At 47.4% G+C, this 24,560-nt stretch overlaps 1 protein-coding gene and 1 long non-coding RNA gene across 2 annotated transcripts; one reads left to right on the forward strand and one right to left on the reverse strand.

The window, feature by feature from the left end:
* Positions 1-2,040: 2,040 nt before the first annotated feature.
* Positions 2,041-24,555, forward strand: Wnt8b (Wnt family member 8B). The gene is made up of 6 exons (XM_006988159.4): positions 2,041-2,204; positions 18,445-18,478; positions 19,172-19,310; positions 20,344-20,469; positions 21,189-21,331; positions 21,500-24,555. Exons 1-6 carry the CDS (start codon positions 2,140-2,142, stop codon positions 22,043-22,045), a joined length of 1,053 nt encoding a protein of 350 aa, XP_006988221.1. The 5' UTR covers positions 2,041-2,139; the 3' UTR covers positions 22,046-24,555.
* LOC121824023 (uncharacterized) lies at positions 12,198-13,157 on the reverse strand. The gene is made up of 2 exons (XR_006065759.2): positions 12,757-13,157; positions 12,198-12,351 (listed from the first exon to the last, which is right to left on the reverse strand). It is a non-coding gene; the product is annotated as an uncharacterized LOC121824023 (long non-coding RNA).
* Positions 24,556-24,560: the final 5 nt, after the last annotated feature.

Raw genomic sequence — 24,560 nt, forward strand, 5'->3', positions numbered from 1 at the left:
CAGCCAGGGCTGTTATGCAGAGAAACCTTGTCTCAAAAAAAAAATCTAGTGTTTGTCTCTATAGTAGTAAAAACAATCAAATGAGAAAATTGCTGATGAATTATGCAAATGAATGTAGTTCACTGTGCCATGAGGCCCCTGATTTGAAACAGCAGGAAGAATCTTCAGCCCTGGGACCTAGAAATAATGAGAGGAAATTCATGGGGCTATAAAGTTGGGACAAAAGGACAGTGGGTCTTATATTGATATTGATAATCTATTGTATCTAATCCACTGAGATAAGAGCTTTATCTCAATAAATCAGTGTCTTTTATTCTATGCCAAACTGATGTAGTAGCAATACTTAAGACAGAAATGAGTTTAAAAGTTATTAAGTCCTTTACTAGAAGGAAAATAAGCCAGATATTCAGCAAAATAAGATTTATTATTACATGCCTGACAGTTTACATGATCCCAACATTAAAACACAAATGTACAGAGATTGATTTCAAATATTCAGCCAAATAAGATGATTTGCCTGGTATGGTAGCTTGGACCTGTATGCAGTGCTGAGAGGGCTGAGACAGGAGGGTTACTGTGAGTTCAAAGGCAGCCTGAACTACAGTGGGAGACTATCTCAAACACAAAGTCAGATTACCTGCAAACTTGGCAATCCATACTGTCCCAGTGTTGAAAACAAGCCAACAAAGAAAGAGAAACAGATACTAACCCCACAAATCTGCTGCTGCCTTTCTGGATGGACAGATGGACAGACCCAAAGTAGTTAATGTAACTGAGCTCACTGCGGTCTCAAATGAAGACCTGGTCTGGAGGTTTCCAAGTGGACAATAAATTTACCCAGAATGCCAAAGGCTAGACCTCGAACTTACCAGGCCTGATCAATACAGATAATAATTCAGCTCAATAATTCTTTGGTTTGTTGGCATCAGTCTGGCCGGAGAGTTCGGGAACAAGAGGAACTCTGGAAGCAGAGTGCAGACTCTGGGAGGCCAGGAAGCAAGGTGGCGGGAATGCTCAGATAAGGACTTGAACAGTGAGTGAGGTTAGAGCCCTCTGAGGAGCACCTGCACTAAGATGGACGTGACTCTTCTTCCCTACGGGAGCACTCAGAACAGTGGGAGCTAGAGGAACCCTCCTGGCCCCAGCCCCAGAAGCTGGGGGATCTGAGGCCACTTTCATGTGCTGGTTGAAATCGCATCCCTTCTCTGAAACCCATGTTTTATGTTTCATGTTCTCCAGAAAGTGTTTCTGGATCACCCAGTGTGATTTACAAGCAGTCTGTTGCTGTGTAGTAATTTTTTCACCCACACCATTTTATTATCACAATACTATGCATAAATATATTTCAAGTCGAAATCACAATTTCGTGTGTGTGTGTGTGTGTGTGTGTGTGTGTGTGTTGGGGGATGTGGGTGCAGTTTTCACAGTGTCTTCTATTGGTCTGAGAATGTAGCAGGCACTCAGTTATTGATGGAAAAGTTGTCAGAACATCAACGTCCCGAAGTTTCCAAACCTTCTTTTCAGCTAGATACACAGCCAGCAACCCCAGATCAGAGGGCCTGTGGCTCCCCTGGGCCAGAGGAAAGCTATCCCAAATGCAAATTCAGTCTCAAAGTGCTACAAAGACCAACTAGGAAAGCATGATCCGCTCTAAATCCCTCCTGGGGACCAGCCTCTCCCCGTGTGGATGCGTTTGTGTGTGCATGTGCTTGGGTGGGGGACGGCTGTGGTGTGGTGGGCAGAGAACAGCAAGAGAGAGGCAACTCCACGCAGTGATTATGTGAGGGGATTTGCTATGTCCCCCCACCCCCTCTTTGTCCCCATTCTCCTCGTCCCCTTCTGCATTTGTCTGGGAGGATCCTGGAGTGTTCTTTTGATCGACTCAATCTTTCTCTGGCACTTGAGTTCTGATTGGCTGAAGGACTTGGAGGGGGAAAAACTTTAATTAAGTAGATAATCTCTTCTTTGGATGTTAGGTAGCTCCATTTCACCTCCCCTTAACTCTGCTTGGGATCGTTTACACACCAAGGAAGTCGAGCTCTGAGGAGAATTCCATCCCTCTGCCTCTGAGGAAGACTACATCCCATCTCCCCTGTCCCCCAGTTTCTGAGAATTTCTCCCTCTGTTTCTCAGAAGATTATGTTCCTTATGAAGCCTGTGTGCATCTTTCTTCTCACTTCTGTTCTCCACTTCAGCCACGCCTGGTGAGTAACCTACTCGGATGTGAGGTGTGGAAGGGTATCTGACATGCTGGAGAATGCTAGCTTTCATTTCCGGACAGGTAGGAGGCCTTGAGATCTCTCTTGGGAAAAGCCATTCTACGCAGTGGGGCTTGCCCTAAGTTTGTGGCTGGTCTCAGCAAATCTTTAGGATTCTTGCCAATAAAAGATTGGATCTTAAAACAAGGGACTTTGTATATTTTTATAAATGACTATCCTGCAAATTTCGAGTGATTTGGGGAGAAACAGACAGTAGCCCGGGGCACTAACTTTTTACCCTGCTGTGGCCTGGAGAGACGCTTGAAGGCAGGCAGGTCTGGAGACAGAATGGGCAGGATCTGATTCTGCACTTTCTGACTTTTCTTCAGAATATTATAAGAAACTGCTCACATTAGCAGTCCCTAGACATTATAAATGAGTTAGAGTTATTGGCATTGGGTCAGCAAACAGGTTTGAAGGCAGATATTCTAGAAACCTGAGCTTTTCTACAAATGTATTTAAGTTGTTCAATGTACAGAAATTCCTAAAAACCAGATAACGTGAAAGTACTTTGCAAACTCTAGGACAAGTACTAGATGATATTACCCTTGGTCTTGAGAACCATGAAGGGCATCCGCACATGCAATTGTTATTAAGCAAGAATATGATAATATAAGGAGGCACAACCTGAGGAACACACGTAGCTAGGCAATCTGGAGTTTCTCCTCAATTCAGATGCTATCTCAATCAACCCCCAGCCCCGGTCAATTCTCACTTCGACCATCTACTTAAGATACAAATCCAACTGCTCCACATCCTATCCAGCAAGCCAGGATAGAAATGCCTTTGCTGGAACCTGCTTCCTGTGCTAATTGAGAGTGTATTCTTATCGTAAATGAGCCTAGCAATCTCCATTAAAGTGTTGATTTCAAAGTTCGCCAACTTAGCACAACTACTCACAGCTAAGCGTAATGATTTGCAACATTCCTGATTATGAGCAAAACCGCCAAATAATTGGTCAGTTTTAATTGGTCTTTTAATTGAATATTTCAACATGAAAAGGAAAGGAAAAAAAAAAAAGAAGCCATCTCTGCCTCATGAGAACAAAATGACAAAGGGCCCGGAGACTATTTCAGGGGTTTCTCCTGGTGCTCATCATGCTCTTCAGCTGATTCAATATCAGCAAAAGAGAAACACGAGATGCCCCTCCCTAGTCACCGGGGCAGTGTGAAGAATTGTTCCATTAAAAAATACCTTTACTGTGTGTCCCCTCCCTGCTGAAGGGGGTCATGTGCATTTCATTTCAACACTGACATGCCACACTGAAGGGTGGCTGGCTGGCTTGTCTGTCCAAATTCAAGTGTCTGGATTCAAAAAGAAAACGAGAGAAAAGAGATGTGAAAGTTCGTGCTAATTTAAACACAGGATTGAGAACCCCTCCTTGCCCGGCCTGACTTAGCCGGGAAGGGCCCAAATCTCCAATGCAACGCACTTACACTTTAATTGCTTTTTCCTGTAAGTCTCAGTTGGAATTAAAAACGTATATTTGGCCAAGATTCTGCTTTTAGGTAATGCTTGAAAGTGGTTTTTAAAATTTAACATTTTAAATATTGATCATTCCTCTAACGAAACACTCTGGGGTTTGTATAAGGTCATCCCCATTGTACCAAGCGGAGAAATGTGACCAACCATAGCCTTTGACATGTTTCTCTTAATACTTCATTATCAACCTTTTATGTAAGGACCTCAAAAGCATTTAACAAACAGAGACCCGAAATTTCTGCTTGGCTGTTCAATTGTCGGGCCGCTTGAAATGACTGTCTGAAAGGGTCCGGCAGCAAGCATTCCTGGCCTGAAAAGAAGAGACTAGACCGGTGACTTCCCTACAGTGCGGCTTTACTAAGAACGAACGCAACAGAAGAGGAATTTTCAAAACGGGACTTGCCACCGGGGCTCCATGGTGGACCGTTTCTGAGGAGTCTTATTCCTCAGGAACTTGAGATTTTTTTTTTTTTTAATTTTTCTTAATCTTTATGGCTCCTTAAAATAGAGACTAGGGATGCACGAAGCTGCAAGGCAGGAGATGATGGCAGCTCCAGAGGCGCCGGAGATGAGCTGAGGTCACCTTCCTGATACTCTTTCTTTCCTTACTATTCATCCTACTTCACTCCAGCAATGGGTGATCAGGGTCCCCCTCACCCACCTCTTCTCATCCTTTGCCTGATTTCCTAAGGCCTGTATATATATTTCTATTGTGCAACAGGGCAGGAATTTATATGAAATTATTGGGTTATAAAACAATATTTGAAAAACATTACCCCATGGGTCTCAGTATTTGGGTTTTTACAGTAACTTTTTTTAAATTGAAATTGCATCTGATATTAAGGTGCTGGAGCCCTGCTTAGGAAATGAATCAGCTGGGGGGGTTGTTTTTGGTGATGCTGGGGATTAAACCTAGGGTCTTCTTGTGTTGGTGAGCGAGTCTACCACTGAGCAAGGGCACAGGCCAGGAGTCCACTGCTGCCAGAGGGCCTTTACCTACATTGTCTCACCAAACATTGGATATACATAATATTTCTGGTCTCTAAATACATCTGCCACTATTTTTAAATGGATGTTATAGAAAGTAAAATACAAATTCATGCCACATGTAGTGTTATACACCTTTAATCCCAGCACTCAGGAGGCAGAAGCAGGTGAATCTCTATGAGTTTGAGACCAGCATGGTATACATAGTGAGTTCTAGGACAGCCAAGGCTACATAAAAAGACCTTGTCTTAAAAGCCCCCCAAAACGAAAATAAAAACAAAAAATACAAACCTACTTAAAACTATTGAACTTGTGATAATTTCTTTGTCATATTATATGTTTGTCACAGTGAGTTTTCCCACTAGCAGAAACAAAAAGAGGAATTCAAAGACAGACCCAATAAAGCTGGTCACATCAGCAAGGCATGCTCTTCCTTAGGAAGCCCCCAGGTCTCTGAAGTGACAGAAATAAGCAAGGTATGAGGAGTTGTTTTGGAATCTAGAAAAGAGTCAGCTAGTGTGAAACATGCCCTCACCAGTAGCAACCCTGGCCTAGCCACAAGTACACGGTTCAAAACCAGCGGGGATGGTGGAGCAGCTGGGAGGTGGTCTAGCCAAGCAGCGGCATGGCCCGCATCCCAGCTAGAGACAGGACCAGCAAAGGCTGGCTGTCTCAACAATGGGAGCCCGTGTCTTCTTTCAGCATCTCCAGTCCTCCTCTCACGGATGGCAACAACGATAGGACTATTGTAATTGCAACAAAACTCATGAGGTCCGAGAAGAGACAGGCCTGTTGTTTTTCTTGTGATGAAGAGATTGCTCTGAGGTACATGGTGTGTGTGCATTGTGTATGTTTGTGTGTGCGTGTGTGTGTGTGTGTGTGTGTGTGTGTGTGTGTGTGTGTGTGTGTGTGTGTGTGTCTAGGATAATATGGCACAGAGGGATCTCTGTTTTGGAACATTATATAGAGATAAAGAGGACCTAAGAAAAGACCAGAAACAAAGGCCTTTTCATCCACGTCCGCTCCCTTCCATACGAACACTTGTTTCTCTCCTCTGGCCGGACAGCTGGTTGGATTCTGCGGTCAGCTGATGCTTTCTCTTGTAGTTCGATTAATAAAGTTCCTTTTTCTTGGGCTCCCAGGACCCTTTTCTATTTTCATCAGAAGACAGAGAATTCGTATGGCTTAGAGAGTAGGGTCCAGGCAATATTGTTTAGGATAAACCTTTTTTGTCTGCAAGCAGATTTTTCTTACTAAGCAGAAGGTCAGGCTGGGTTAACAGCTGGGGAAACCAGTGTGCTCGGTTCCTATCAAGACAGTCCCCCCGGCTCCCATTGAAATATGCCTAGACCCTGAAGCCTCTTGAAAGAAATGGCCATCCACTGTGGACCGACCTGCAGCCTCGTTAAGAGCCACATTTTTATGGTTTGTTTTTCTCAATCTTTTCTGCAAGCCCTTGGTATTGATCATGTCATTTCTCTCTACCCTTCTGGGGTTAGAGTTTTCTCTCAGAAAAAAAAAAAAAAATTCAGACCATAAGGGGGCATTTAAACTCACTACTACCTAACCACTCCCAAATACATTGTTTTGAACAGTGTGTGTTTCCAGTGTCCCCATCCTTTGTCCCAATAAGACTCCACAAAAAGATAGACGTCGGTCTTTCAGCCAGCCTCCGGAGATGGCATTCTTGCCGTCTCCAGGCCAGACTGGGCCGGTCCACAGAAGGAAGAGCGTCCCTCTGTGTGGCACTGGGACTGCATTCTGCTGCACTCGGTCCCAATCTTTCTCCTTGCACTCAGACTCTCTGGCTCCCCGGCAGACTCTGTGTTCCCTACCCTGCCCATTCACGACAAGAGCAAACCATCAGGCTGTCCACCTTGTCCTGTCTGGCATTTCTTCAGCTTCCTCAGGGTGTCTGCGGTGCTCAGACTCCCTAGGTTATTGCTTCAGGAGTGTTCTGTTTAATTGTAAGTTTCTATTGTGGACTCTTCCTCCTCCTGCTTGGCTTCCTCCTTCTTAAAAGCAGAGTGGGCAGATACGTAAGAAACCCCTGCAGCTGGGCTTCACCCGGGGTCAGTTCCTGTCCAAGCTGTTTCATTTGCTTTTGGTTGCGTTTCCAGCTTCATGTATTCCTCTTCTCAAACGGTTCAAAACAGGAGAGGAAGGGTGTGAAAAGGAATCTCCTGTCTACATCTGAGAGACAGAGATAGCATCAGCAAGTAGGAAGAATCTTGGGGAACGATGTACAGTTATGATTGTCCTTGGAGCAACCCAGAGTAGTCATCAATGAAAGGAGGAGCCATTCAGACGCAGGCTTTGGCTTATTTGCGCTTTGAGCAGCAAAGACAATGAGGGGCCGGGGCAGACTGGAGAGGGATGTTTCACTCTCCACTTGAATTTGGTTCCATTAGATAGTGAAAAGGGTCCTCAAATTTGGACTTCTGTTGGTTCTGCTGCCTTGAGCCGATCACCTGCTGGGTTTGGGAGTTAATCTCTACAGTTACAGGGAGAGGTTTCTTGCTTTGGAAATCAGTGGTTTTTCTATCTATCTGCGCAACAGATAGGAATACTTTCAAGTCTAGGCCACAGAGACCTAGGTGACTAGGTCAGGAAACATAAACTGTCTGCATAGTGACTGGGCCAGAAGCTGGGGATGATGCCAGGCCACTGGGGACAGTGGCCTGGACTGCTCCTCAGTGACCTTCGCTTGGAGGCCAGGGTGAGGGCAGCCGCCATGTCCCTTCTGTCCTCATTTGCTGAGGGCTTTCCTGCAGCTCGGCTCTGGCTTTCTTGGCAGAGCTGGCCTCACTGCAGACAGAAGGATGGACGTGGGGACGAAGGACAGCCGTGGCTCCGTAAGATCCCCTGACTGACAGCACATCCCTAGGCAGGGAAAAGACCAATCCTGGGAACTGGTGATTTCCTGTTTCGGGGGAGGGGGAGGAAGAGATCCTTCCATCCACACCTGCTTGGCAGAGTTTCATGGCCTGGAGCTGTCCCAAAGGCAGGTCACTGGCCTCTGCCAATAATTATTTGGCAAGGGCTGGGTTTAAACTGATGTGGCATTTTAAGGCATGCTTAACGTAAGGATGACCATTGAAATGTACACTCCTGCTTAACGTTTTGTTTTAGTCAACTGGCTTGTAAGACTAACTTTCATATATAATATGTTTCAGTGTCATATAGAAAATTTACATTCTTAAAAAATATTTTTCAGACTTACTTGTAGGGCTGAACCATGCTTGAAGAGCACTTCAGGTCATGGAGTAGCTTTGAGAACACGACCTGAGGCCATGAACTCCTGAGTTTTGCCTTTAAAGCCATCTTGAAAACAACAATAAACCCTTCCTTTGGCCGCAGTGTCCGCCTCGGTTCTGTCTGCTTCCTCTCATCTCTTCCGGTGCCCATTCCTTCGCTGAGTCCACACGTGCTGTTTTTCTTGCTTAAAAACTCCGCTCTCTGAATCCAGGCTTGCGGTCCGTATCCCTGAACATAAGATCTTGTCCATATTAACTCCCCCTCACCCCTGCCTCCCCCTCTGCTTCCCCTGTCCAGTGGAGGAGGTGCAAGCCAGGGCCTTGTACAGCTAGGCCAGCACTCCACCATTGAGCTATATCCCCAGCTTCCTCGTGATTCTATTTTTATCTTCTTGACACATTTGAAAGTAGGAGAAATTGATCTTTGAAATTCTTTTTTTTTTTTTTTAAGATTTATTTATTTATTATGTGTACAGCATGTATGACTGCAGGCCAGAAGAGGGCACCAGATCTCATTACAGATGGTTGTGAGCCATCATGTGGTTGCTGGGAATTGAACTCAGGATCTCTGGAAGAGCAGTCAGTGCTCTTAACCACTGAGCCATCTCTCCAGTCCCCGATCTTTGAAAGTCTACATACGTTCTTCCCCCTAAGACTTCAGACACCCATGCCTTCTCCTCTCTATCCCTTCCCCCAGCTATAATAGGGTCCATTTCCATAATTTACAGTTTACAGTGTGTAACAATTAGTCGCCCAACTGATCTGTGAGGACCTTTGATTTTTTTTTCAACTCCTTGTGCAGTGGGAGGCTCCCGGTTTAAAATCCTTGGGCATTGTCAGAGGGCAGCGAAAGAAACTTTAGGAACTCTGGGATCCAGTTTCACAGCGATCAGGGAGGCTCTTGTCTATGTAAGTGTGTGTGTGTTGTGTATGTGTGCTCACGTGTGTCAGGGAACGCAGAGAACCTCTGGGAGAATCCCAGAAGCGGGTGATGACTCAGCTTTGCCCAGCCTCGGGCAAGGTGTGAACTCTATTCAGAAAGGAAGTTGGGAGGGAGGCTCTTCCAGCTGGAGCCCAGGCAGCTTCCAGCTCTGGAGCCTCGGCCCTCAGCCCTTCCCTGAACCGCCTCTGTGTGTCTCTGGGTGAGAACAGCAGTCCACACTCACCATCACACCTCCTCCCCCTAGCCTGCCGCCCAACTTTAACAGAACCCCACAGTCTGAACCAAGAGAGGCCAATGGAAGTCTCATGACCGCCAGACTTTTTGTGGGTGTCTAGAGATGTGATTAAAGACAAGGGAGGAGGAAGCTAAAATGTCAAAGGCCTATAAGGAAAGCGAAGGGAGGCAGGACTCAAGTGTGGCAGAGGGGATGAGGATGAAAGTTCTGGATATTGGATAAAAAACCATTAAATTCTAGAAATTCATATAAAAGGCTTTGTCTTTAAAAAACATGAGTGGGACAGAGCAAAGGGAATCTGGTTCCACGTCTAAGTTGCCTCAACCTTTGGGCTGGAAGCCAGCCTGGCATATAACAGCATCCAGGAAAGCTGCCTGTGGGGAGCACACCAAATGAGATGGAATGATGGCCTCCTGGGTAGGTGCATGCACAGCAAGAGGAGGGGGGGCCAGGTACCAGAAATCAGCCCAGTTACAAGGTTCCTGTCATGCTAAGAGGTGCATGCAAACAGAACATTCTTGACCACTTCTGGTCCAGGCCCATCAGTCCCACAGTGAGGCAGTATCCTGACCATGGCTGAGAACCTGCTCACCACAAAATGATGTTGCTATACAAACTACCTTGTATACTTTGCAAGTGTGAAAAATCGTCCCCAAACTGTGGGTGAGGAGTAGTGGCTTAAACGCTTGGCCATGTGCGTGGTTCTGATTGACCAGGACAGGGGCTTGCAGCTGTCTCTGAACTCCCTAAGCTGGAAAAATAATGAATACTTCTTCAAAAAGCATAGGTAGAGAAGGTGTGTGTGTGTGTGTGTGTGTGTGTGTGTGTGTGTGTGTGTGTATGGGTGTGGTGTGTGTGTGTATGTGTGTGTATGGGTGTGGTGTGGTGTGTGTGTGTGTGTGTATGTGTGTGTATGGGTGTGGTGTGGTGTGTGTGCATGTGTGTGTATGGGTGTGGTGTGGTGTGTGTCTGTGTCTGTGGTGTGTCTAATAAATATCAGGGGAGGAAACATACATTCTTAGGAAAAGAAACTTGGAGACTTTCCAGGCACTGACAGAGCAGCAGTGGTCTTTGTCTTTGAATTACTCCGAAGTTCCTCCCCTCCTGCTGCACCTCCCTGAGAAAAACTTTCCACTGGGGTCAGGATGGTTGTGGACTCAGGGTCCAGTGGGTGAGCCAGCTCACAAGCATCGTGCTACAGATAAAAGCCTTGTGAATCAAGGCTAGACTTGGCTACTGGCTAGGCTCTGAGGTTTCTCCAGTGAGAAGGTCCCTGGGCAGAGAAGGAGTGGGAAGGGAGGTAGACTCGGCAGGACTCTGCTGTGAAGACCACCCACACAGCGTCAAGACAGACCTGCAGCCAGGGCAGGGCAAGTGGCTGGACCCCAGAGGGTCCTGGAGTGACAGGAAGGATAATTAACATGAGGGACACAGTGAGGACTTAGAGACACATGAAATAGCAGCAAAGAACCTGCTCATCAGTGCCTGGGTTAGGGGAGCTGTGGCTGAAGGTGGAGAACAGGAGGACAGGGCCTGGCTAAGCCGCTCGGCTGGGGACCTGTGACTGCAGAGCGACCCTGAGCTCTGGAGGACAGGAGACCTGGCTGCTCTCCCTAGTTCCTGCTGTAAATTAACTCGTAAGAACAAGATGGCGTTAGAAGAGTCTAAGGAAAACAAAAGAACAAATTGTGGGTTGAAGGTTCCTTCCAGGAAGGGTGACTGGCGTGCAGAGATGGTCTAGGGGCACAAGTGGAGGTGCTGTGTTAAAGACTCCCAGAAGCCGAGTCAGTGAGTGGAGGACCAGAAGCGGGGTGGGCCTTGACCAGAATCCCTTGTGGCAGAGTCCACCGTGAGAACATTCCGTTGTGCCGAGGGGAAGAGGGCATGAGTCAGCCATAATGTGAGGAAGCCACCGGAAGTGCAAGGAGAGAGAGAGAGAGAGAGAGAGAGAGAGAGAGAGAGAAGTCAAGGACAGGAACTGCACACACAGTTCACCTTACCTCAGCTAGGCACCTCAGCAGCCTGTGGGAGTTTGGCGGGGAGCAACTGCTTGCTCACGCCCTCGCCCTGTGGGGTGCAGAGAGACCAGATGGCTGTCTGGGAAAGATGCTGTCACCAAAGCCACCTCAGACACCTGGGGACATTGACAGCGCTAGAATCTATTGAGGAAGTACCATGCTAATCTGGGAGAGCCAAGTCAGTGGAAACTGCCAGCTCCTAAGGTAATAGCAAGCCTTAGAGTCTTCTGTAAGTTCTCCAGCGTCAACACAGGGTAGGAAGAGTGGAGAAGAGCTGATAACAGACCATGTACCAAGGCTGACTGTGCATCACTCTGAGCGTAGTCCCCAAAGGCTGAACCCAGGAAGTGCAGCAGCAGACGCCAGAGGCTCCATCCATAACATCTTCTGAATTCCCTTTTCTTTGCAAGAATGGCACTCTTTGAAAGGATCGCCCTTTGCAAGAACTCTGAGGTGGGTACCACTTGGATTTGGCACATCTGGACACACCTGGGGCTGCAGGCACAGGTTTATCAAAACCAGGGCCTGAGGACTTCGCTGTGACTGCTTTTGGTCTGACGGGGAAGAACTGGAAGGATCCAGCATGAAGTGCTTGCATGATTTTCTTAGCAGCCTCTCGGTCCAATGAAGGGCTTGGAGGGTAATTACAGAGGGCACTAAAAGGCAAAACCAAAAGGAAATGTGAGCAAGCCTCCTTACCACCTCCTTCTGCAGAAATGGCAGCGTAGAAACCCACACGGGAAAATTAAACTGCCGAGGGATAAAAGACATGTGTCCCTACTTTAAAAAATCAATACACATTTCTTAAAAAGCAGTTTTATGTTTATTAAGACAAACTGAGTAAGAAGTATAGTTTCCAGGTAATCTCCATATCTCCTCCCATAAAATCCCCTTGTTCATTTCTACATTGTCTGCACAAGAGCCAGTATGAGTAGCATCAGTTTTAGGGGGATCTGGCAGTTCCCAGAACCCTTGCCCCTGTGGGCATGGAAGCTTCTAGAAGAGAGCACTGGAGCATTACAAAAAGAAAAAAATGTCGCCGAGACCATGTGATCGCCATCTGGACTTCTTTACTGAGCACAGGCATCAATCACTCAGTAGAATGTCACTGAGACTTCCAAATATCCATTATGACTTTTCAGGAATTAAGAGTCCTGGATCAGCAGAAGAACTGGGGGCAGAGGAGATATGTATGAGTCACATTTTCAGCAGATATGGCCTAGAACAGTGGTTCTCAATCTGTGGGTCATGACCCTTTTGGGGTCAAATGACCCTTCCATGAGGGTTGCATATCAGATATTTGCATTACAATTCATAACAGTAGCAAAATCACATTATGGTTGGGGGTCACCACAACATGAGAAACTGTATTAAAGGGTCGTAGCATTAGGGAGGTTGAGAACCGCTGTGATAGAATGAAGCAGCGTAAGTTCCAGACCCACCCCTGAACTAGTGTGTTATATTGCCTTGACACACCACGATGCAGTTTGTGTGTCTGTGAAGTGGAGAATAGACTCATTCTATTTTCTATAACTGTTGTGGCAATTGCATGAGCTTCAAGCATTAAAATACTTACAATAGATTTGCTGTGCACAGCATTAGTAACTTGTCTAGTAAGGGTGAGGCCTTGGATTCCATATCCACCCCATTTCCCCAAAACGCCTCCAGTGAAGCTTCAGGAAGTACTGGTTGTAGAGGCTGGAGAGATGGCCCAAAATTTTCACTGCTCTTGCAGAGGACTCAGGTTTGATTGCCAGCACCCACATGGCAGCTCACAGCTGACTGTTAACTCTAATTCCAGGTGATTCAATTTCTTCTTCTCTCCTCCTTGGGCTCCTGCATGCATGTGGTACACACAAAGTCATGCAGGCCAACACAAAGCACATAAATAAAGTAAATACACAATTTTTAAAAAAGAAGCAATGAGCCAGGTGGCGGTGGTGGTACACGCCTTTAATCCCAGCCCTCGGGAGGCAGAGCCAGGTGGATCTCTGTGAGTTCAAGGCCCAACCTGGTCTATGGAGCGAGATCCAGGACAGGCACCAAAATTACACAGAGAAACCCTGTCTCGATAAAATAAAGTAAAATAAAGAATTAATGAGCATAACTCATTTGAACTAGATATTTACCCAAGAATAAGAAAGACTTATAAATGATGACTATTGAAATGGAACCCACACACCATAAAATTCACCCTTTGAAGAGTAAAAACAAATGGCTTTTAGTAAATCCACATACCTGTGCAGCCCTCAACACAATTCATTTTCGAACATTTTTACCAACCCTGAAAGAAATCCCCTTTCTATTAGCAGTCCTATCCCAGTGTTCTCCCCTGTGTCCTTGATAACTGCCAATCTAATTTCTGTTGCTATAGAATGGTCTTTTCTAGAAGTTTCTCATAAAATCAAGAGCAGAGTTCCTATAGCTCTTGGTCTTTTGTGTCTGGGTTCTTTCACGTAGAGTGATGTTCATCTGTGTTGGAGCATGTATCAGTATTTGTTTACTTTTATGGTCAGATAATAGTCTACTGTAGACATACCAGATTGCATGCACCCATTCATTAGGAGCTAGACATTTGGGCAGTTTTAGTTTTTGGCTATTCTAATTGATATTGTTATGAGCACAGTGTCTACGTTTTGTGTCATATATGTCTGCCTAAGAGTAGAACTGCTGTGTTATATTTAACCTGTGGAGGAACTGCTAAACAATTTTCTAAGGTGCATGCACTCACCGGGTAGTGGTGATGCACACCTTTAATCCCAGCACTTGGGAGGTAGAGGCAGGCAGATCTCTGAGTTCGAGGGCAGCTTGGTCTATAGAGTGAGTTCCAGGATAGTCAGGGCTACACTGAGGATTCTGGATGCTTTGAGTTTTCATCAGTTTCTTCCTTTGAGACAGAGTCTCTCTTTGTAGCCCTGGCTGTCTGGAACTCACTATGGAGAGGAGGCTTCTATCTAACTCAGAAAGACCCTCTGCCTCTGCCTCCTGAGTGCTCCTGAGTGCGTCTAAAGGCATGCGTCACCACACCCAGTCTTATTTCAGTCTAGCTCCCTTGGCGGGCGTGGACTCTTGTGGTTTTGTTCTCAGATGACTAGTGATGCTGAGCATCTTTCCACGGGCTCAAAGGCACATCTTTGGGAAAATGTTTATTCACGCCACGTGTCTGTTTGTAAACTGACTTGTTTTGTTGTTGCTGAGTTTAAGGAACTTTTCATATAAACTTGAACTCAAAATCCTTCAGACACACCCTCACCAGTGCTGGGATTGCTGGTGTACAACACCACAGCCAACTAATTAACAGGCTTTCCCAATAATCCAGACAAAAGGGGGTGATGGTTTGACCCAGAGTGAAATTAGGGGAGACGCTGAAAACTGGTTACACTATGAGCGGTAGTCAGCAAGATCTGAGGACATATTGAATAAAGAATAAGAAAAAAAAAAGAGTCAAAGACGACTTGCTGGGACTTTTATCTAAGTAAGGAGGGACTTTATCTAAGCAAGGAGGGACTTTATCTAAGCAAGGAGGGACTTTATCTAAGCAAGGAGGGACTTTATCTAAGTAAGGAGGGACTTTCCCGTTCTAGGTTGGAGTAGGTTGAGGTGTCGAGAGAGCAAGTGTTCATTTTGAGGCAAGTTAAGCTGGATGCCCACCAAATCAAGCAGATCATTGAATGTACAAGTCTGGAGACTGAACAAAAAGGCTTGAGAATACTTGGGAAGGTCCAGGAAGATTAAAAACCCCTTTGAATGGTACCCAGTCTGGGCAGTGGCAGCAGCAATGGTACATCCTCTTGGGGAATGGGAAGATGCACCTCCATCTGAGAGTATACATCATAACTCACCTATAGAGAAGCTGCCATCTATTAAACAGACATTCCATCTCTCATGTTGGTTGGCAGTGTCTTCCCTTCAGTCACGTGACTGTCTCTAGCTGGCACCCAGCCCATAACACACTTAAATGCTTCCCTCTTCATCCTCCCCCCACGGCACTCATCCACTACGCCTTCTGCAGTCTTTATTTTGACTGGCTCAAAGGACATCACACCACTGTCTCATTAACCAAAACTAACACTCCCCTGCTTTGGTGCTCACCACGAGGACACAGAGTCTTTTCTCGACGTTGGAGATTTTGCATAGATGTAAAGCCGTCACATGGACCCAATCTATTACAAATAATAACATATGCATGTTGTCTAAATAAGGGCCAAGTTTTGTGCCAAGACAGGTGTTCAGTGAAAACTGTCCCTTTCATTAGCTCAGCTGACAAGCATGTTACACATGTCTTTCCTTAAGTAGACTCTCCAGGAGGGGCAAACCCTCCAAGCCCTCCGCCCCTTACTCTCCTGTTTTCCTGACTTAGATTCTTTCATGGCGAGACTCTTGCCACGGGCTCAGCCTTGGCATAGCTCTGTCCTTTGTCAGCCATGTTTTGTTTCACGCCGTCTTCTTTCCCAGTAATGACTGTCCTGTAAAACGATAACTATTCTGTCTGCCTTCCAAACTGCTAATATTGTTTCTCAAAAACTACCCACATCTTGGCTGCTATGATTCATGTGGAGAGTCCAGCAAGCCTGTTGGCCACCAATAAGAGAATGATTTTATCTATTTTGTTTCTAATTCCCTTTCTGATGTTTACCACCTTTTCAGCCCTCAGAATTGCCAGGGGACACCAAGCTTCGGGTACAGTCCATAAGGATTCCCATGTTACTTGCCCATGATGGAAAGCTTATAGATAATACATTTTCATTGTTATAAAATGTCTATTTTGAAGTCATTCTCCAAATCTCCAAGACTGCAGATCATATCTGTGTTTAACTTTGCATTTTTATATAACTAGAGATTTGCAAAAGTTACAAAGAAATATTCAGGAAGCTTCTGTACCCTTTCCATAACCTTTCTCAATGTTTCCATCTTAAAATTATTATATAGTAACCTTAGAGCTTATTCAGACACTATTTTACTGCACCCCTGGACTTGTATATTTGTGTGTTTGTGTGTATCTGTGTGTGTGTGTGTGTGTGTGTGTGTGTGTGTGTGAGAGAGAGAGAGAGAGAGAGAGAGAGAGAGAGAGAGAGAGAGAGAGAGAGAGAGAGAGATTCTGATGCAAATTTGCCATGCTTGCACCCTTGTGTAACCATGACCATAGTTAAGACACTTTCCGTCACTAAGGCTCATGACTCTTAATAGCAGCATCCATCTTCCTACTCCAAACTCTTGGCAAATCACCAACCTGTTATCAGCCTCACTACTCTGTTCTCAGATCAATTTCAGCACTGTTGTGTAGATATCTCTCTTTTGTGGTACTAAGGATTGCACATGTTTCGTGAGTGTTTAAATAAATTATATCTACAATCTTTTCTTTTTCACTCTGAGAAAAAAGTCTCATAAATTGACCACTCTGGGTTTGAACTTGCTCTGTAGCTCACGCACACCCTTAACCTGTGATCCTCCTGTCTCAGCCTCCCAAGTGGTAACAATTACAGGACCAGACCCAGAAATGCATATCTTTTGAAATTGGCGTGTGTGTGTGTGTGTGTGTGTGTGTGTGTATGTGTGTTTATCTGTGTGTCCCTGCATGTGTGTGTGCATGTGAAGGCCAGAGGTCGACATTGGCTGTCTCCTGAACTGCTCTCCATTTCACATAGTGAGGGAGGCGGGGTCCCTCACTGAACCCGGAGCTCACTGATCCAGGTAGTTAGTTAGTCAGTTAGCTAGTCAGCTTGCTCTGGGACCCTGTCTCTCCCCGCAATCACACAGATGACTAAGCCATCACCCCAGTCTGGGATTGACTTTAATCTAATTTCCTTGAGGTTCATCCAAGTAATTGTGTTTATTAATAGCTCATTCTTTTTATTGCTGAGTGGTATTCCGTGGTGTGGGTGTGACAGTTTTTTTTTTTTTTAATATTTGGTGGTTTTTGTTGTTGTAAGGATTTTTATTGTTGCAGTGTAGAGGCTTGAACTCAGTGGTGCTCTTTTTGTTAGTTTGAAACAGAGTCTCAAGTAGTCCAGACTGGTTTGGAACTAGCTCTATAGATGGAGCTGGCCTCGAACTCCTGATTTTCCTGAGGCCACCCCCTCAATTGTACCATTAAGCCCAGCAAATGCTACATTTTTACCTTTCACACTCATAAGTTCACCCACATAGGAATTCCTAGGTTAAAAAGTTTTCATTTCTCTGAGGGAAAGACCTAAGAGCGAAGCCATTTTGTTTTTAAGTAGAGACCGATCTACTTTTCAAATTCAGCTTTATTTTAGGATTCAATTATTAAAACCTGAGACAGACATTTCACTGTTTACTCTTCCTAATTAGACAGGTGTCTCTCTACAGTTCAGTGAAGTCAGATGAACTTGGATCAGATCCAACTTCCTCACTCATTAGCTGGGTGAGCCTGAATATGAAGTTAGCTGTTTTCCCTTGTATCCCCACGGACAAAATAGAGATAGAAATGATTTAAAGGGGCTACATGTGAAATACGAGTAGCGTCTGGTACCCAGTTGTGACTTAATGCTAGCTCTGTCCCCAGCCTGTGGCAAAACAATTATCAAGCATTATTTCCATCTTTTATGGTATTAGAAGCTGTAACTTTAAATTTTTTGTGGTGTTGGAAATTATAACTGACTTTAAAAATCCAAAGAAATGGGACTGGGGAGAGGACTTTGTCGTTAAGAGCACTGACTGCTCTTGCAGAGGGCCTGGGTACAGTCCCCTGCATCCACATGGTGGCTCCCCACCATCTGTAACTCCCGTTCTAGGGGACCTGACACCCTCTTTTGGGCTCCTCAGGTACGTGGTGTGGTGTGTATATATACATACAGACAAGCACTCATATACTTAAAATAAAAATAAATATTTTGTAATCTAGAGAAACATACTTCTTCCAACTTACATTTTTTAACTAAATGGGTTATCTTTTAAATTTTTAGCTATTTGGGTACACACGTGTGTTGGAGCCAGCACACATGCTACAGTACATGAGGAGGGATCAGGAAATGCTTGCAGGAGCTGGCTCTCTTTTCCCACGTGGGCTCCAGGATCCAACTCCAGTTGTCAGGTGTGGCAGCAGCCACAGTTACCCACGGAGCCATCTTGCTGGTCCTGAGTGGGTTATCTTTATTAGCCTTGTGACAAGGTGTAACGTTGCTTATGAAAGCTAATTTCCCTTTCCTTCTCTCAATGGTATTGTGGAAATGATCTCTGTGACTCTTGGAGGCAGAAATCAACTGGTCTCTCTCCACTGTGCTCTGCTTTCTCCTTCTTCTAGGTCAGTGAACAATTTTCTGATGACCGGGCCAAAGGTAAGGAGAATGTCTTTGATGAACTCAGATGTCATTAGCTTTAACTTGTTGCCTGAAGATAATGCATGGTGATTTCATTATATCTACAGCTTCCATTATGCTGTGGTATATAGCACAGACAGGAACTTTTCCAAAGCCACTCTGCAAATTGTCAGGGCTCAAATGAGCACTTGGCTGTATTGTTACTGAATTTATGGCCGGAATCTCCAGAGCCAGAAAAGTCACCGCTTTGACAGATGCAATCCTGCACCTGTCAGTGTCCCTTTAACGTTGAGGAACTGTACATGGCCTCTACAGGAAAGGAGTTCCCCAAATACCAATCCTTAGCTAGTAGTCGGGTGCAAGACCCGAAATGTCAAGAATTGTGTGATTGGGACTCAGTTTGGAGAGATGGTTTAGCACAGTGAGTCAAGTCTGGTGGGGACCGGGGTTTGGTGGAAACCAAGTTCTCTCCTCCTTGTGCCACCTGCTAACTGTGAGGCTCTGGGCGAAGTTCTTCTCTCTGAGTCTTGGTTTCTTGACCTACACAATGGTCCCTACGCACAGGGATCCTGGCGCTGTTAAACGAGACAGCATGTTTAGACTGCTTCCTCACTCCGTATGTTAGAAAGCCGGGAGAGCAGAGTGCAAGAGAGTTGCTTGGGGCAAATGTCTCCTAAGTTGAGGCTGAATTTTGAGCCCATTTTCCTGTAGGCTTACCTCGTCTACTCCAGCAGTGTGGCAGCTGGCGCCCAGAGTGGTATTGAAGAGTGTAAATACCAGTTTGCTTGGGACCGCTGGAACTGCCCTGAGAGAGCTTTGCAGCTGTCCAGCCATGGTGGACTTCGTAGTGGTAAGGAAAGCCTTGGCCTCTGCTCCAGGAACTGCTGGTCACAGCTTTCCCTCCTCCTCCAGGTCCTTAATTTTCACCCAGTCTCTTTGCTCAGGACGTCTCTCTCTCTCTCTCTCTCTCTCTCTCTCTCTCTCTCTCTCTCTCTCTCTCTCTCTCTCTCTCTCCTGAGATCTTCTCTTTACCTTCTCTGCCCCTTTTGTTTCCTCCTTCTCCCCCCTCCCCCCTCTCTCTTTCTCTCTCTCCCCCTTCCTTCCTCCCTTTCTCTCTCTTTCTTTCTCTCTCTCTCTCTCTCTCTCTCTCTCTCTCTTTCTTTCTTCCTCTCTCTCTCTCCCCCCTTCCTTCCTTCCTTTCTCTCTCTCTTTCTTTCTTTCTCTCTCTCTCTCTCTCTCTCTCTCTCTCTCTGTCTCTCTCTCTCTCTCTCTCCCTCACTGTTTAATACACTTTGCCTCATCACCAGTTCTGTATGCCCTTGGCTGTCGGGTTGGCCTAAGGCTTCATCACAATCTAAGCAATACCAAGATACAGGTTAGGGTAACAAATCCTCACACTGCTTAGCCTCTCCTTTCAGCAGGCTTAGAGAGAGGTGCTGACCCAGGAGAAACTTGGAGACCAGGTTACCATAGAGAAGATAAACAATAGTGAGAAGGCCCGCATTGGGGGAGTTTTTTAAGAATGACTGCATGCTTTCTAGACTTTCCAGGAGGAAATGGAGTGGGTTCTTTGCTTTCAGATTCATGTCCACTTTTCCCCTCAGGTTCTTTCCCATCTAAATCCTCTATAATCATGTCATCGGCAGTCTAGCCAACCACTCACAAAATGTGTGACTTGAAAAGGTGGAAGGGAAGGAGGCTAGGGCTGAGAGCGGAGAGGGGATGGGTCCTGAAAGCGGCTAAGCTACCGATTCCGGAGAAACAGGCTAGGCTGGGGAGGGTGTGTGTGTGATGAAGGCATTAAGGGGAAGCAGCACATTAGCATTTCTTTGGGCTGCAACCTCTTCTTCTAACCCTTGAGGGACTTTGGCTCGCTCCCCCAGCTAACCGGGAGACCGCGTTTGTACACGCCATCAGCTCGGCTGGAGTTATGTACACCCTGACCAGAAACTGCAGCCTTGGAGATTTTGACAACTGTGGCTGTGATGACTCCCGAAATGGACAACTGGGTGAGTCAAAATGTGGGGATGAGGAGCGCAGGCAGGCGGGGGAAGTTCACTTACACATCAAAAAGCATGGTGGGGGCTTGGAGGAATAAAACTGTGTTCTTCTAAACACACGGGAAATAACGCTCAAGTAGGGCGAGCCAGTTCCAGCCCCCACACACTACAGAGACAGCTCTAACGAGTGTAAGGTCTGTTCTCCTCCCCAAATTTCCTTAACTTAGACACGATAGTAACGGAATAGTGTGTAGACTCAATCATTCGTCCCTCCCAGGGGGACTTTCTTTCCTGTCGCCCTGTCCTGTGTTCATCCCACTGTCTTCCCCTTCCTCTGTACCCGCTCACTCAGTTCCTGACTTCATTACTCCCTATCACCTCTGTTAGGCTCTCTTCCTGTCTCAAAGGTTGAACTCTTGTCCCTTCCCAGTCTTCAACCACCTGCCCACCAGACACGTGCACCCTCCCGCAGAGGAGCATGCAGGCGACAGCCAGTTAAGTCATGAAGGCCCGAGCAGGGGATTGGCTCAGGCTGAAAGAGGACAGAAAAGGTGGTAAAAACAAATCAAGATGGAAACCAATCCAGAAACAGGGCACTCACCCAACGTTAACCCTTTCCCATTCCAGACTCTCCTCCACCCACCTACCCACCCACCCACCCACCCAATCAGAAACATGAGCCCAGGAAGTTTGGGACTCAATGGTTTTTCCTGCTCCTGCCTTTTCAGGAGGCCAAGGCTGGCTCTGGGGAGGCTGCAGCGACAACGTGGGCTTCGGAGAGGCAATTTCCAAGCAGTTTGTGGATGCCCTGGAGACAGGACAGGATGCCAGAGCAGCCATGAATCTGCACAACAATGAGGCTGGCCGCAAGGTGAGTCCCGCAGCCCCTTACTAGATAGCGGGCTCCATCCACTACCAGCTCCAACACCTCGGTTCCTTAACAGACTCTACCCAAGCAGCTGGCCACTCCCTAGCTAGGCGCCTTGCAATTAATTCCTCCCGGCCGGCCGGGACTGCTTACGCGCAGCTTTCTCCCCAGGCGGTCAAGGGCACCATGAAACGCACGTGCAAGTGCCACGGCGTGTCTGGCAGCTGCACGACCCAGACTTGCTGGTTGCAGCTGCCCGAGTTCCGGGAGGTGGGCGCGCACCTGAAAGAGAAGTATCACGTGGCGCTCAAGGTGGACCTGCTGCAGGGCGCGGGCAACAGCGCGGCGGGCCGCGGCGCCATCGCCGACACCTTCCGCTCCATCTCCACGCGCGAGCTGGTGCACCTGGAGGACTCCCCAGACTACTGCCTGGAGAACAAGACCCTGGGGCTGCTAGGCACCGAGGGCCGAGAGTGCCTGCGGCGCGGCCGAGCCCTGGGCCGCTGGGAGCGCCGCAGCTGCCGCCGGCTGTGCGGGGACTGCGGGCTGGCAGTGGAGGAGCGCCGCACCGAGACAGTGTCCAGCTGCAACTGCAAGTTCCACTGGTGCTGCGCGGTCCGCTGCGAGCAGTGCCGCCGGCGGGTCACCAAGTACTTCTGCAGCCGCGCCGAGCGGCCGCCGAGAGGCGCTGCGCACAAACCTGGGAAGAAACCCTAAGGGTCTCCTCCCGCCTCCTTTCCTGTTCGTCCTCGGCTTCGTTTAGATACCCCCCGGAAATAGAGGGACCCCGACTGGGGACCTCGCCCTCCCTAGCTCAGCGATCCTGACAGGGAGAGGCCGCAGTCCCTCCACCGAGTGCCACTTTCCAAACTGTTTCCCGGATTCCTCTGCGTGGTCTTCGTAGCTCATTCTTAGGTCTCAAAACTGTTCTAAAATTCTGCACAGTTGTTCCCGAGGAAAGGACGAGAACAGGCGATTCTCCTCACCTCACCCTACCCTACCCCGGACCCCAGCTGTCTTAATGCTGGACCTAGCTTACCAGGCCGAGGAAAGAACCCTCTCAGACACGCAGAGTCCAGGTAAAGACATGGCCCTTCGCTTGCCCACCACAGCTGCACCCCCCTCCTGGGAGCCAGAGCCTCTGGGGCCTATAGTCTAGACCTAGTTCCCCGGATGTTGGCTCCTCAGGAATCTAACACTTTGTCTTCTCATTTCCGAACTACTTGTCCTGAAAAACAAAACAAAAACTGGGAACAAGAAAGCCTTTGAATGTGGGGAAGAGGAACCCCAAAACCCAACTTGCACACCGTGACACCACTCACTGACGGACTTTATTAGCTGAGCAGTGACCTTCCTAAACACCAAAGATACTCCAGACACACCCAAAAGGCCTGGAGTGGTAGAGGTCGGCAGTGGGCAGGTTGGCAATCATTTCCTGACCATAGCAGCCATCTGTACCGTGTCTCCTTCTCCAAAGGAGCTTTGATCGTTTGAGCCAAGACGGGTAAATCAAGACAACGATTGGATCTGTACCTCTAAAGGCAGGGCATACATAGGAAGAAGTCCGGCCCCAACACCTGGTTCTCAAATACACAGGATTCAGACCATTGGATACTTCCCTGGAGAAGTAATCCCCCTGCTATGAGACTGTTGCTGATAGGATGCTCAGAACCCTGACCTTTTAATTTATTTCAGTCTCTGATACACACCCCTCCCCCCAGATCCTGAACTCATTGGACGATGAGGGGAAGGCAGAGGAGAAATTTAAGCCATAAGCTCTCTGCTTCCTCCCACTTTGGCAGGATACCATCTCCCTGTAGCCTCCCCAACGGCCTAAGTAGTTAGCTCGATTTGGCTGAGGTTAATCTGCCAGGGATTAGTAAATCACCCACATAAATCTTCCACTAATGCATTTACTTGGAAGCCAAGAGCTTGCCGCTTCTGAGGCCGAGGTCCCTTTCTCGGAGAAGGGCAGTCCAGCAGGGACTTGTTTATGAAATAGGGATCTGGCAACGGAGGAGCCAGTCCAGCCCAGACCTTCCCCACCGCTGCTCCTGCCCTCGGCTAGTCCTGGGCATGGGCATCGGCATCCACAGCATTCCTGGAGCAGAGCCAGTGAAATTCTTCACTTCATCTCCCTTTTCCTAAAGGAAGTACAGAGCTCACAACACCAAAGCCCCAGGGGCCGCCCTGGAAGAGTAGACTGCCTCTGGCATCAGCCAGTCAGACCTCTGTGCATCCTCTGGTCCTCTCCACGCTTAACTGGGGGTGTTTTTTTTTTCTTCTTTAGCAGGGGATGCACTTCTCTTGGTACTTCACTTCTAGCTCTATTAGTAAAAGGCTCTTTTCCCCTCCCTCGGTTACCTGTGCTTTCTCAGTCTCCCAAGTTACCCTTTCTTTCCCCTCATCAAGAGGCAGCGTGTTGATCCCTCTGTCTCGCCCGACCGTTACGTGATAGTGGACAGAAGGAATCGTGGGAACAGGCTGAAAAGTATGAAGTTCCGTGCTGGAAAGTGAAGCTGCACTTTCCGGGGCTCTCAGCATAAACGGAAGCTCTGCGCTTCAACCTTCAGAACGTTAAAGTCAGACCCTAAACACATGAGGCTGTCATCTCTTTCACAGGTTGCTCTGTATCCCCAAGTGGGTATGACTGACATCCAGTTCATTGCAGCTCCATGAAGGAAGTCCTGCCGCTCCCCCCCCCCCCCCCCCGCCAGCATTATGCCTTCATGTATTGTTCATTCAGTGAACACTGAAGTGGAGACAGCTAACCACACGTCAGCATCCCTCAGTCCGAGGCTTCTGGGCTTACACACCAGATCACCTCGGCTGTGTAGGAAACTCTAGAACTGCTGACTGGGAAGACTAGGCCCCTCTGAGGTCAGCTCGTCACACCTTCGCTCTACACATTTCAACTGATGTGGAGAGAAAGCTGACAGGCTTGTAAGTTAGTGTGGGGTGGCACAGCCACCCAGGCCCTTCCCTCCTCTTGTGTGCTCTCAAGGAGCCCATCTGTCTCCGACGCCGCCGGAGCAGAGAAGTGGAGGGAGGGTCTGAGAAGTGACGAGAACTGGGTGGGGTGAGCAAAACCCTGTCTCCTTCCTGTCTCTGGCCTGTGAACCTACACACAGGCAGGGCTTTCTTTTCTTTAAAAGAATCCCAGCCTCACTTGGCCTTAGGAGCAGGTCAGCGCAAGGAGAGGAAGGGTCGTCCTCGGCACGCTGGTAGGGCG

This window comes from Peromyscus maniculatus, chromosome 1 (genome assembly GCF_049852395.1).
Source record: "Peromyscus maniculatus bairdii isolate BWxNUB_F1_BW_parent chromosome 1, HU_Pman_BW_mat_3.1, whole genome shotgun sequence".
NCBI classification, from domain to species: Eukaryota; Metazoa; Chordata; class Mammalia; order Rodentia; family Cricetidae; genus Peromyscus; species Peromyscus maniculatus.